The sequence below is a fragment of the Amphiprion ocellaris genome, chromosome 2, assembly GCF_022539595.1.
Source record: "Amphiprion ocellaris isolate individual 3 ecotype Okinawa chromosome 2, ASM2253959v1, whole genome shotgun sequence".
Taxonomy (NCBI): Eukaryota; Metazoa; Chordata; class Actinopteri; family Pomacentridae; genus Amphiprion; species Amphiprion ocellaris.
In genome coordinates this window covers 13465167-13478432 of record NC_072767.1, presented here as the reverse complement: position 1 = coordinate 13478432, position 13266 = coordinate 13465167, and the positions used below count along the sequence as shown (strand labels likewise).

The window sequence follows — 13266 nt, the reverse complement described above, 5'->3', positions numbered from 1 at the left end:
CCTCCCACACACACTCAGACCGATCAGCTAAAAACCCCCAAACGTCCAACAGGTTCTGGCTCCTTTCACCGCCGACTACAGCCTTGACTGCAGATTTATGACTTTATCAAGGGCTCTTGAGAAAAAGCTTGAGATATCACTCAACTGTGACTTTGCCTGTAATATCATATCAACCTTTAGTGTCATTATATAGTAATAGTAGTTGAGAAGGTCTTACTCAGGTGAATGCGTTCCTTTGACACCTTTGGATTAAGACACCTTGCTTCTGTGAATAAATCAGTTAACGGAGTCCTCCCCCACCATGTCTGACTTGTAAAAATGTCATCCATTGAAGCTAAAAAATCTGTTACTGCACCTTTATGTAATCAGGTTTAAACACTAAATGTAATTCTAACTTGATGAATGTATGCTTTCAAACTATTTTGTATGCAGTACACTTCACTGTGCATGTGACTCACTTTACAAGTTAACCAGTGTGATATATCCAAACAGCTACAGTAACTGATTCTAATAATTGATTTTTAAGTTCTACTTTAGCCAGACCTTACACTTTCACAGATTTTCTTTTGTCAATCCCCTGGCTTAAAACTTTGGACTATATGTAAGAAAAGTTTATTCAGGGAACTGTGAGATTGTCTATATAAGCAAAACCGAGGAGCTGTGCCCCTTAAAACACTGCATTGCATTCTAGCCTCCAGAGGATTCTTTTATTGATATTCCAGCCATCTGGTTATTGCTTAAGCATTGGAAACATGTTAGTATGATTTGTGATCTTTGTCTGGTTGTTTAGGGGGATATACAAAAGAACAATACTCTCTCCAGAACATGGACTGTAGAATCCAATGTATCATCTCCAGGTAATGTCTTATTAATGTTGTGAGGTATATTTTTATATGATTCAAATAATGGCTGTGAAGGAGCTCACTGGATAGGTGAACCGTTATTTGTTTTTTTCTGAAGGTTTTTTTTGCTAACCAATGCTTGAGCGAATGTTAGTTATAATCATATCTAACCTAATAGATAATACTTAGTAGTACAGAGATGATCTTTTCTTTACTAATCTTCATCTCTTCAGGAGTTCATTCAACAAGCTGTGATTCATGGAGTGTGCACTAAGAATGCAGCCACTTGACTAAGTTTTAATTGGCTGATTGGACTGTACCAATGTGGGTAGGGAATGGGGGATCTTGTTAGCGTTTTTTTTTTTTTTTTTTTTTAAATTTGATTATTAATTGATTAGCTTTCAGTTACTGTAGCTTTTTTTTTTTTTTTTTTTTTTACACTTAACAGAGCCAATATTTTTCTATTTATTTTTTCACATTACAGCTATCTGACTGGCTTTAGTTCATTTAAAGTTGAAAATCTGATACAAAGCTCTTAAAATACACCATGAAGTTAAAGATTAAACCAGCCATTTCCAACCTTTTTGGCTTCTCACAAAAGCAGTATGGAGTAGAGCTTGAATACTTTAACTACATTTTGCTCTTAGTACTTTTACCTGAATAGATTTTTCAATTCAGGACTTTTAGTTGCAATAGAGTATTTTTTTTACATTGCTGTATTGGTACTTTTACTTAAATTAATGTTATGAATACTTCTTCCATCCCTGTTTGGGAAAAGTTTCAACAAGATTTTACAGAAAACAGTCTTGTGTTCACATCAAAGCAAAGCATTTCCTTGGTTCTAGACAGGCTTGCTCGTCAAACCAAGCCAGATTTCCAACACGCACCAGAGAAAAACAATCTGCTGCTGCAACTATTGTGTTACCTTTTAGAAAACGCTGTTCGCTTCCTTTCCAATTTCCATTGACTGCTTTCAATTTCAACACAGACATCAGGTGGTTGCTTTTTTGAAAAAACACAGTCTGGAAGCCAAAGTGTGTCAGGGAATATTTGCACCTGGGCAACAAATTTGTTCTGTGACCTTAGTGCCATTAGTGTTATTTTAGCTGCCTTTGATGTTCCTCCAGAGCAGTCGTTGTTGTTGTTGTCCTAAATGGCATTTCTTGTTTCCATAGCTATCGGCAACCTCATTAATTTTAATGATGCCATACACTAACAGTTGTGGGTATTAATTGGCATATCCTTTTACTTAAGGCAGTGGCTCTGAGTGTCTGTTCGCAGGATTCAGAGATCTGCTGGTTTGATTCTAGCTATCAATCAGCGACTGATACAGGCCAGGAAAGTAAGGTGAATGTAGTTTACTACTGCTGCCCCAAAATACAAAATCAGCAGGGCTCCAGACAGTGTGGAGGGACCAGCACAATGGTTGATATGTTTCTAATTATAAATATGATTTTGTCAAGGTGACTATTTGGACTAAGCCGGACCAAATGTGTTCCAGTCTGGTTCAGTTGGTGTGGACAGTCAGGAAATAGAACGTGATTTAAAGTCTTCAGATCCAGTCACTGCCAGTATTTAAGTATTACTGAAAAATATTACCCCATATTATATTTGTGATAACACGGGTGTGTTAACATCACTCGTACGTCGGAGAAGGAAGACACACCAGCAAATACTCAGTAGTTGCAAAGTGTCTCTCTTCTTGACTGTATAAGACTAAACTCTGTGCAAGTTAATGGTACCATTTTTCATGCGCATTTTGTCCAGTCGTAGTTTGCAATTACGTTGGAAGCGTAACCCTCTGAATATCAAAATCCACTGGCATTTTCGAAAGGCATGTTGCCTTAAAAAATCCAAAACAAAACAAAAATAATATGCGAAAATTACATCATTTGTCAGAGCCACCAACTGTAACAGTCGATGAACTAACGATGTACGACATAAAGTTATGTTGGGAAAATTAAGCAAATCTAAGTTCTTGACATTTCATCAAATTGACTTTGTTCTATGTGTGTATTTTAAAAATTAGCCGAAGATAAATCATTTTCAGATTTTTTATTTTTTTATCAGCTTCTACAAAAACCTAAAAATTTTTTGCAACAAAGAAGGCATGTTTGATTCAGCTGCAACCAACAGGGATCTTTTGGCTGAACTGGGTTGAACTCCAGGCTGTGTTTACCCAGAACAGATAGATGACAAGTATGGAAACAAATGAAAAATGAAAGTAGTAAAATATATATTGTATGTGGCTAAAAAACTGCTTGGAGTTTGGTGGACTAACTTCATATACAGCATGAACCTGCTGGACCTAATCAGACTCGTGTGGGGCCAAGGCTGAGCTTAACAATGGAGCAATCTGGAGGAGTAAACTTTGGGTATAGTGTAGAGATATAGTGGAAGATAACTGGTTAAATATTCTGCACTGAATACTTGAATATTTCTGGCATGACCATGGCTCAGTCTGGAAAAAGATAGTGAATATCAGCACAAAATGCAAGCTAATGGAATGGAAAGTCAAGTGATAGAAGAGCAGAGGGAGAAAGGGAGAAGGGGGAAACAAAGCATACATGCGAAAGTAAAATGATGTATGATCTTTTTAGCCTGTGGATAACTGATCAATCCTGGGCTAACTCAGCTCTGTTTGAGGTGAAAAGGCCACTGTTTTATGCTTCTCACTGGTAATGTTTCCTGTGTTGTTATCAGCTGACAACTCACAGGATGGCATTCCTATGTGCAAGACTCAGTGTCAGGCCTCCTACATGGGATCGAACCAGGTCAACATAGCACAACATTTTCAGATATCTGTGTATGAAAGCAGATGTGAATAAAAACAGCAGGTGAGAGTGAAGAAAGCGATGCCAAGGTCTGTACACTGACAGCATTTTGGCTACCGGCCTTGCAACTACTTGGTGGTTGGCAGACTCAAGCTGTATCCCAAGTTTACAACTTCTCTCACTCACACACTCACACACACACACACACACACACACACACACACACACACACACACACACACACACACACACACACACACACACACACACACACACACACACACACACACACACACACACACACACTTTCTGAGAAATCAAATCATCAGACTGCAAAGCTATCAGGAGAAACAACCTCAGGATCCTGTGCCTCCAATATAAAAGGGTCAGGAGACAGTTTCACAAAACCCTATTGAGTTTACGGTCACTGAAAAGTTGAGAGGCTGCGTTTTTATTGCCTGAGTATTGAAAAGATAACTCTGTGTACTGTAAGGCTGCTGAGTGGACAGCCAGGGGAAGCTGTGATGGTCCCTCCATCGCAGAGGTTGTGAGTTTAAAGCTGAGCAGAATTGGATGTTGTTTTTACGGAGTGGTAAAAAGATGAAGAATTAAGAGAGACTCTGAACACAATGTGCATCATTAGTGATGCAGGTACCAAGCAAATAGAACAATTCATAGAATGGATAAATTTGCTTTATTTGGTTGAATTTAAATGTGTTGCTTCACAATTACAGTTTTCCAACAGTTATAACCTACTGTATGAAAACCGCCACTATTTCATCTTTAACCTTCTTTCCTCTTTGCACATCTTCTCTCCTTCTTCAGAAGTCCTCAATGTCATTATCACACCTTTGTCCTGAGTCTAGGTGAGTCATCACAGGAGTGAAACAGCATTCATTGTGTTTACAGTCTCCCTGGATGAAGCAATGGCTACCTGAGCTCTAACACTGAGGACCAGACAGTCAGACTTTGGTACTAAAACCCTGTAGGACTCTCTGCATGTGTTTGAATGGAATTTTATAGTGACACAGTTCATCCATGCAGTTTCTTGTAGAAAATAATTTTAGCCTTCTGTTTGTACACCAGTTTTTCAACTATTAGTACCATTCCCAAAGCACATCACAATTTGTGAACTGATAAAAAAACAGAGTAATAAATACAATCAATGCAAACACCCAGCAGCACTTTGGTGAGAACCAAAGCAGGAGCATCCATCTGTCATCATGCCATTGACAATGATACTGCTTTCACCAGTTCTTGACTTAAAAAACAAACTGTACAAACAATTACTTTCACTCTTAATATTAGAATTAAATGAACTAGACTGAAAACAAACACACTCTCCAAGAATATGAACTGGGCTGTAAGACTAACATATGCAGTCTGTTCACAGAGAAGCTGCTGCAGCAACAAACTTCCACCATATTCACTGAAGCTGGTATACCTGGCCTTAGAACAGCAAGTGATGTGGAAGCACTGAAAAGATCCACGCTGCAAATGTAACAGCCATGATGTAAGACTACACTCGTGACATGCAGAGGCTGGTAAATTACAAGACGAAATGCACCGTGTGAACAACAGACCAATGATTTGACTGTCCTCAGTAAGGAGGCTAAGATTTTCATACTGGAACGGGTTGTTGGATACACTGAATGACTGAACAACAAATGACACCAAGGCTGCATGGACAAATTATGAGCAAGAAGCCCCCATGCATAAAACATGTCTTTCGGTCTTCAGCTTCTCTTTCAGTGATATTTTGCAAAAGAACCAGACCCCTCAAGTGCCGGTTCACAAATTGCTGCTGAACTGCATCGTTTATTCACATTGCAGAGGAAGAGAAGCTGTGTGGCTCCTATCCAAAGCCCAAAGCTTTTTGCCACTGCTTTTTGCCACTTCTAAACATGTAATAAAAATTAGCATGAGAAAAGTTTTCCAAAAACAAGGGCTACACAATGAGAAAAACAAAACAAAAATAAAACAACAACATAGGAAACACTGCAATTGTTTTGACTGATACTGAGATTGCAATATGAGACACAATTCTATTGGGAATGGTTACTTTTTGCACTTTCTCCCACTGAAACATATAGAAAAATAATATGGTGATTTTTGCTGTGGTCAATATCAAACAAGCATGTTGTCTTATGTCTGTATGAGACATGTCTGTGGAGTATGAGTTTTACACCAGGGCATCTCTGTTTCATTTACCTTCACTTAAAAATTGCATTCAGCCGCACTGCAATTTTGAGAATATTTTAATAATTGTTCAGCCCCACTCCAACAAATATTGATTTATCTTCTCAATACAACAACAACAAAAAAAAAACCAAAAAAAAACCAATCAGAACATCCAATTTTGAACTTTGTGAGCTCTGTGACTTTCCAACAAGAATTGAAACAGTCACATCAGAGACTGGCTGAAGGACCCCTCAGCCCCTGGGCCAAAACGCCGGCGCTGGGAGAGCCTGTTCAGTAATCCAGTGATGTTAGGTCATGTTAGGTCTAAAACAATTGAGGCACACTAATGAAGGGATGGGATAAAAAAAAAGAGAGAGAGGAGGAGAGTGCTGTCAGTGCAGTGCTGCCTGTGGCGCTACACTCATAGATCAGAGTGTTTACACCTGCCTGACAGCATCTGAAAGTGGGCCAGGGGCAAAACCTTTATCAAAGTGTTTGTTGTACAGCCTCACTTTAAAGTGCACATGCCTATGTGAAGACACATTATACTTCTCTTTCTAATTCACAAACAGAGGAGACAAATGGTTCTGTTGAAACTACCGCACCAGTGTCCCATTTCTGAGTATCAAAAAGCTAAGGTTGGTGAAAAAAGGTGTTTCTGCTTTGGAATCACATTGTGTTTCATATGTTAGCTCTTTTCTTTTTTCTCTTCTTCTGCACAGCAGTCATTTTTTATTGAAACGCCGGTAGTCCATCAGCATGTATCTTGCCAAAAAAACAAGTGTGGCCTCTTGAAATGTGTAGAATGCACTTATCTCTACACTGTGACTTTTGTCTTTCCAATATGTCTTGGAGTAATACTCGTTCTGATCCTGGAGGCCAGCCTTTTAAAAGTAAACGTCCTGAGTCAACCCCATGGACACAAAGCCCACAGTAGGATTGATGTGTGCTCTCCAAGTCCTCTGGGATCGTTTGAACGCAGGGAGCCGAGGGATTTGTCAGTCTAACGGGAGCTGACAGGAAGAGAATGAACTTTAACACTCACAGGCTGCTTTCCCTTTCATGAGCTTCCAGGGAAACCCTGTAGTGAATCAAATCCCTCTGCTCAGGGACATACACACACAGTTGGATAAAAATGCATACACATGGGTACTAATGTAAAAGCACAGGAGACACACACACACACATACATCTTATTCACTGTTAGCTTCCCCTTCTTGTCCCAGCACATTCCCATTTAATCTGTCAAGCGGTACAGAGTGATGAAATGTTGAGGAATAAAGTCTAAAAGAACACATACAGTACATGCACAGTGAAAGGCAGCCAGACAAACTGTCACGCACAGCGACACACACTTCCTCCAGTGACCTGAGAATAGAGGTCATTGCTGAGAGCTCGTTGTTTCAGTGATTTCACGCCGTGTTGCTTTCAATCAGGGGCTGTAATGAAAGGTCTCATAACTCTAACGTTAATGGGACCCGGGGACTGTTAAACAGCTGAATGGCTTGGTTTTGTAATGCTAAGTTAGGATTCAAAGTCTCGTTCTGGTGAGTCTTCACATGGTGAGTGAACAGTCACGTTTCAGTGTGCCTGGAGACTAAGGTGCCATAAGGTTATCATTTGGGTCTTGATGAAAAGTTTAATAAACTCTGGCCTAGAGTCTTGCCTAACAGACTGTCTGTTGAAATATTTCTCACTAATTGAGAATGCCTGAGGAGCTACCTAATTACCCTGAGTTAACTACAGATCAGGGCTTTTCAGGCAAAGGGGGATTATTTAACACCTTTAACGGAAAGGTGAAAGGAGAAAAACTAAATTAAAAAACAGAAACTTTCCCTTGAATCAGTTCTGTCATATGTGACAATCTGAGCATCAGAGAGCATAAACAAGAAAAGCACTCAGAGAGCACAGTACTCTGCCAAGGCTGCTCAGTCGTATCATTTCCAATGGATGAAATCTTGAAAAAACCACCATAGAATGTAGTCGTTTAATATAGATGTACCCTCAAACAAAATGACCTTGTACTGAACACAGGTATGTGTTATGCATGTGTACGTTATGGACCGATGCCGAACCACATGACCTAAATATGCAGCGGGTGGCGGGAATTGATGGGACTCGGAGACACCCCCACAATTTAATCAATTGTTCCTTGTATCATTTCCGATGGATAATTCCTGATAAGTCCACAGCCTTTGGATTTGTAGTAGGATCACAATCATGTGATCATCAGCAGGCAGCTGACGTAGTGCTCACTTGTTGTCATAGTTACAGTGATGCCATGCCACTATCTCGCAATGATACAGAAATCTTTAACGAACTCATGGATCCAGACTATAAGCTGCATCACTGCCAAAATTTAATCACTTGATCCTTACGTCATTTCTGACCTTCCCTGAAAAATTCATCCAAGTCCCTTTTTGAATAATGTTGCTAACAGACAGACACACAAGCAGACAAATGTATACCATTCATCACATAACTCTGCAGTTCCTTGGTGGAGTAATAATCCAAGTCTGTAGTTTGATAATTAGCAAAAACAGAACAACAGTTTGTGAATTTAACTGGCTTCCTCCCTGCCCTCTGAGACAGTTACTTGGCTAAAACAGTGAGTTTGGCAAATATTGCAAGTTTGTCCAAAAACACTGCCAACTTTTCAGGCCAAAGCCACAGTACTCTAAGGTACTCGATAATGAAGCTTGAGGTGCATTCCAGTACTCATACTACTATACTATAGAGTATACCAGAAAAAGATTTAGAATGTCTGAACTCATAATATATCAAATGCAGCACGGCACATAGCAGGATGCTCTATTACAGCAAGTCTTTTGAGCTATTTTGCTATTTTGACCCACAGTCCTCTGTATAATGGAAGTTATGTCACACTGTCTTGGTCGAGTCACAAGCTTGACCTACATAGGTGCACAAACAGCTCATTTCCACTGCAGACTGTGTCACGTACTTTGTAAAGGCAGTTACAGTAAATACAATTTGGAGAGGTTGGTGCATTTATTTAGTCTGGTCAGAATGCAAGGTCTTAAATAATGTTTCAGAGATTCAGGAGAGAGTACATTTTAGGAGCAAGCATTACATCGTGAAAATATGAAACGCAACCATTTCTCCTAACAGACTGTAAATGGAAGTAAATGTTGCAATAAAATACACAAACATAAAAGAAACTGTCACTTTTAACATAATAGGCACAAAGCAACAAATGGAGCCAGTGAAGCTGTCCACTCTGCTGTTCCTCACTCTACTGTGGGAAGCAATAAAAACACAATAAAATTATTATGATACTCCATTGTTGTCAACTGGATGCAGAGCTCTGGGTCTCAAGCTAAAGAGCAGCATAATAAACATCACCCTACATCCCCTCTCTGCCCTCATCACACAGTGTCATCCTCCCAATGCTACCTCCATCAAAAACAAAATTACACTCCTGCATATTAAATCCCAGTAAACAACAGTTCTCTGCTGCTCTTCCAGCTGAGCCAGACAGCTGTGCTCGCACTCCCCAAGAAAGGCCGGAGAACATTTCTCTGGTTATAGATAGATGTTAGTGGTGAGTCTCCACAGGCCAGGGAGCAGACGGTCTGACTGAGCTGCATCAGATCTCTAACACGATGAGGCCACACAAACACAAACATAAAGCGGATGAGTAGAGTAGTCTCTGAGCTCAGCTGCCAAACATACCGCTGACTGCTTCTGAATAAAGGAGTAGATTCGACAGTCATGCCATGTACAAACACAGACATGGTGTTGACTTCATTTTACTGGAGGTTAAAGGTCCCATATCGCACTCCTTTTTAACAACTTTAGTCTCACATGACTTCAGGATGTGTATTTCAAGCTTCAGCTTATGGGTCATTTCAGAATTGGAGGACATTTTACGTCCCACCCATCAAGTTTCAAATAATACATGTAAATAAAAAAATACTAAAACATGCAGTAGTTGTGTACATTTACTTGTCCTGAGACCAAATCTAGAAAACTAGGAGAAAGAATGTTTGAAAATATTTTTAAAAACACCAAATAAGTCTGGAGTTTCCCCTAAATGCAGTTTTTCCCTTGTACCACCGCCCTGATGACCAAATTGAATCTCAAATAAAACAGTGAAAATGAAATTTAAATTTCCTGTTTTGTATTATTATTTTTTTCATTGATGTTTCTGGTAATTATGGGAACATTTGTGTAATCAACATAATATTTTAAATAATAATTATGATGCCTGGAATGTGAGTCCCACAACATGTTAGCATAACCTTTTTAGTTGGTAGAAGAAGAAACCAGTGAATCACTTTATAGGCTGGAATTAACATCATCAAACAGTTTTCCTGAAGAATGGGTAGAGCAAAGACATGTCCTCTCTCCTATTTTTCATATTTTCATGACATTGTCAGCCTTAATTGAATGTCTCACTCTCCCTCATATTGTCAGGATAAGACAAATTATTTTGACTGTTTTCCATCAGTAAGTTTGTGCTCTTGGTTAGCAGTAACAGCTAACTAAATATCTAGCTTCTACTCCTGAGAAAAAGCTAATATTAGCATGGATTAGCAACCCTGTTACTGTGATTAGAGTTAGCAAACAACAAATAAAACATGGATTAAAAATGGTACCATTGATGTGTAAGCTGAGCCAATCAAGCCTTTGATAGTTTATTACTTATTATTGATGAATATGTAGCAGGAAATTGTAAAAGGGAACATTAATTTTTCATAAATTTTGAAGCCCGAATGTCCTCCTCACTGTTAGAGCTCAGGTGGCCATTGCTTCCTCCAAGCATGAGCTTAAAATAACCCCACAGATTTTAATTTTATCACATATATCATACTGTTGGGCCCTATATCAAATGGGCTGTTTCAGTATTTATACCTTTAAACCCAACTGCTGCTGGCTGAACACCTTACTCTGTACAGTGGCTCAATACAAGTGAGGCTTCACGGCTGTCCCATGGCCAAATCATCAAGTGCGTGAGCGCTCTGCTGCTGACTTTCTGGCAATATTCTGCATCTCTTCTGCGACTCCATGTACCTGCTAACGTTACTGAGGGACTTCCCATAGTTCAGAGCACCATCAGCGACATATTTACTTGATTGTCATACTATAAACATTGAAACATGGATGAAACATCAATGAAGAAATCTGCTACAGAGTTTATCTCTGACAAGAATCTGGCTGCTCGCTGTTCTGGGGCCTATTGCAAGTTTATTAAGTTGTTTGTATTTTCCGTCAGACATTTCATTTAATGATGTTCACGGCTTTCCTGACTTTTGGTAGTTTGCTAAAATGCATAAACACTGTAATGTCACAAATGGGGAACAAGCATCTGATCAAACCTCCAATAAAACACAAGTCCATATTAATTTTGTTTTTTCAGGGTGACATGTTTGTTTTACATCATTTTAAGACCTCAAGAACTCACAAACTTTCATTACGGGTGTGAGGGTTCAGTGCTTAGGATGGAGACTGGGACTGGGCCAGTGAGTAGCAGAGAGGAACCAGCTAAGGGTGGTGCTGCTCATTCAGAAACACACTTTCTGATCTATGGACAAAGACAAGAAACAAGGGGATGGTCTTCTCTGATATTTTGTGGGTCTCTATACACATTTCAGTAATTACGGTCAAAAACAATGAAAAAATGATTTTTCATTAAATGGCCACATTAATATAGACCAGTCTCGATGAATAAAGTTCAGATTTTTCAAGGGTCAAGAAAATCTCATGAAAGAGAGACTCAACATAACAAAAGTAGAAAATCTGAAAGTTTGTGTAAACTTAAGTTACCCAGTGCTATACTCTGGGGTCAGGCTGACCTGAAACGACTGAGCTGGTATTTGATTTCCTGCCAGGTTTACAAAACGTAACCTGAACTAACTGCAGTCTTATATACAGGCACTTTTTTTTTTTTTTAATCACCATTCTTACTTGGACTTGTGTGTTTCTTTTACCCCTTGATCCCAAGCTCTATAAGTTTTATCTATTCCCAAAATCCTGTGAATACTGCTGTGTGTTTTCAAAGAGTTCTAACAGACTTCGATCAATGAGTCGATAGCCAGTCTAAAAAATGTAAGCAGAACATAAGATTGTGTATGTTGGATGAAAGCAAGATAGTCACGATTTGAGAAAACATGAAACTTACCATTACTTGACATTTGGCGGATCATAACCATTTTCCGTGCATTGGATATTATAATTTCAGCCCAAGGCAAACAATATGCAAGATGATGTGAGAGGCCAAGTTGTAAGAAAGTTATTAAAAGCCTTACTATATCAGTAAATTACTAGAAAACCAAACAGAAAAATTTGCCAGCTTGAGATTTCTGTTCAGTTTTACCAGTGACCCAATTGACCTGTCCTCACCCACATGCAGCTCAATTTGTTTTTATGGTGAGTTTTGTTTTCCAGACATTATTTGAGCAAAGCCATTTGCACACGGTTCTGCCATGAGAAAATATACACGAGAATCACACATACACTAGCGTTCAAAAGTTTGGTGTCTCTAAGAAACGTCCTTATATTTGAAAGAAAAGCAGTTTTTTTCAATGAAGATGACATTAAATTAATCAGAAATATAGTCTAGACATTGTTATTATGGTAAATGACTATTCTAGTTGGAAACAGCTGATTTTTAATGGAATATCTGCTTAGGGTTACAGAGGAACATTTCCAGCAACCATCACTCCTGTGTTCTAATTAGGGCTGGCCTGAATAGCGGTTTCTGGGCTCCGGACATTCGACCCCAATTAATGACGAATTCAGATCTCAAAATAAATATCCGGATACCACTGTCATGACTGAATATTCGGAAATTCGGATATTCGGGTCCAGCCCTAGTTCTAATGCTACATTGTGTTAGCTAATGGTGTTGAAAGGCTAATTGATGATTACAAAACCCGTGTGCAATTATGTTAGCACATGAATAAAAGCGTGAGTTTTCACTGAAAACATGAAATTGCCTGGGTGACCCCAAACTTTAGAACGCTAGTGTATGCGTATGCACAGAGGTGATTTACCTTGTTTTCTGCATGGTTCAGGTCAGGTGTCTTGGCTGTGGCGTCCAGATCAGTCACTCCTCTATTGAGGTTTAACTCCTCGGCTGCCGTCACCTGATTCATCTCCTCTGCATCGATATCAGTCTCCTCGGCAACAGTCGGCGTCTTCTCCGTGCCTGTTAGCTCACGAGCTGAGCCGAGGAAAGTACACACACATACAGGTGGATAAGCACGCACGCCTGCATACACACATGTAGGCATGAGCATGTACACACGCACACATGGGCGGACACACAAACATGTGAATAAGAAACGTTATCCAGAAAGCCACAGGTACTACAATGCATGTATGTACATTATATACAAGCTAATCTGTTTTTTAGGTGTTAAAGCACAAGTTTTTGGCAAATATAAAGTGGAATTATTACCACACAAGACCTGCAAGAGATATAAAACAGTGCAAAAATAAATATT

The 13266-nt window shown here is 39.3% G+C and overlaps 1 protein-coding gene across 3 annotated transcripts in view; it reads right to left on the bottom strand.

Annotated features, from left to right (window-relative positions):
* nos1apa (nitric oxide synthase 1 (neuronal) adaptor protein a) overlaps positions 1-13266 on the bottom strand; it is a 216954-nt gene that overhangs the window by 66738 nt on the left and 136950 nt on the right. For 2 of the 3 annotated variants that reach the window (XM_023289231.3, XM_055016632.1), the window contains exon 7: positions 12814-13031. In XM_023289231.3, coding sequence (XP_023144999.2) covers positions 12814-13031 — 218 coding nt within the window. The remainder of the gene's footprint in view (positions 1-12813; positions 13032-13266) is intronic. The other variant, XM_055016633.1, reaches the window with a different exon arrangement.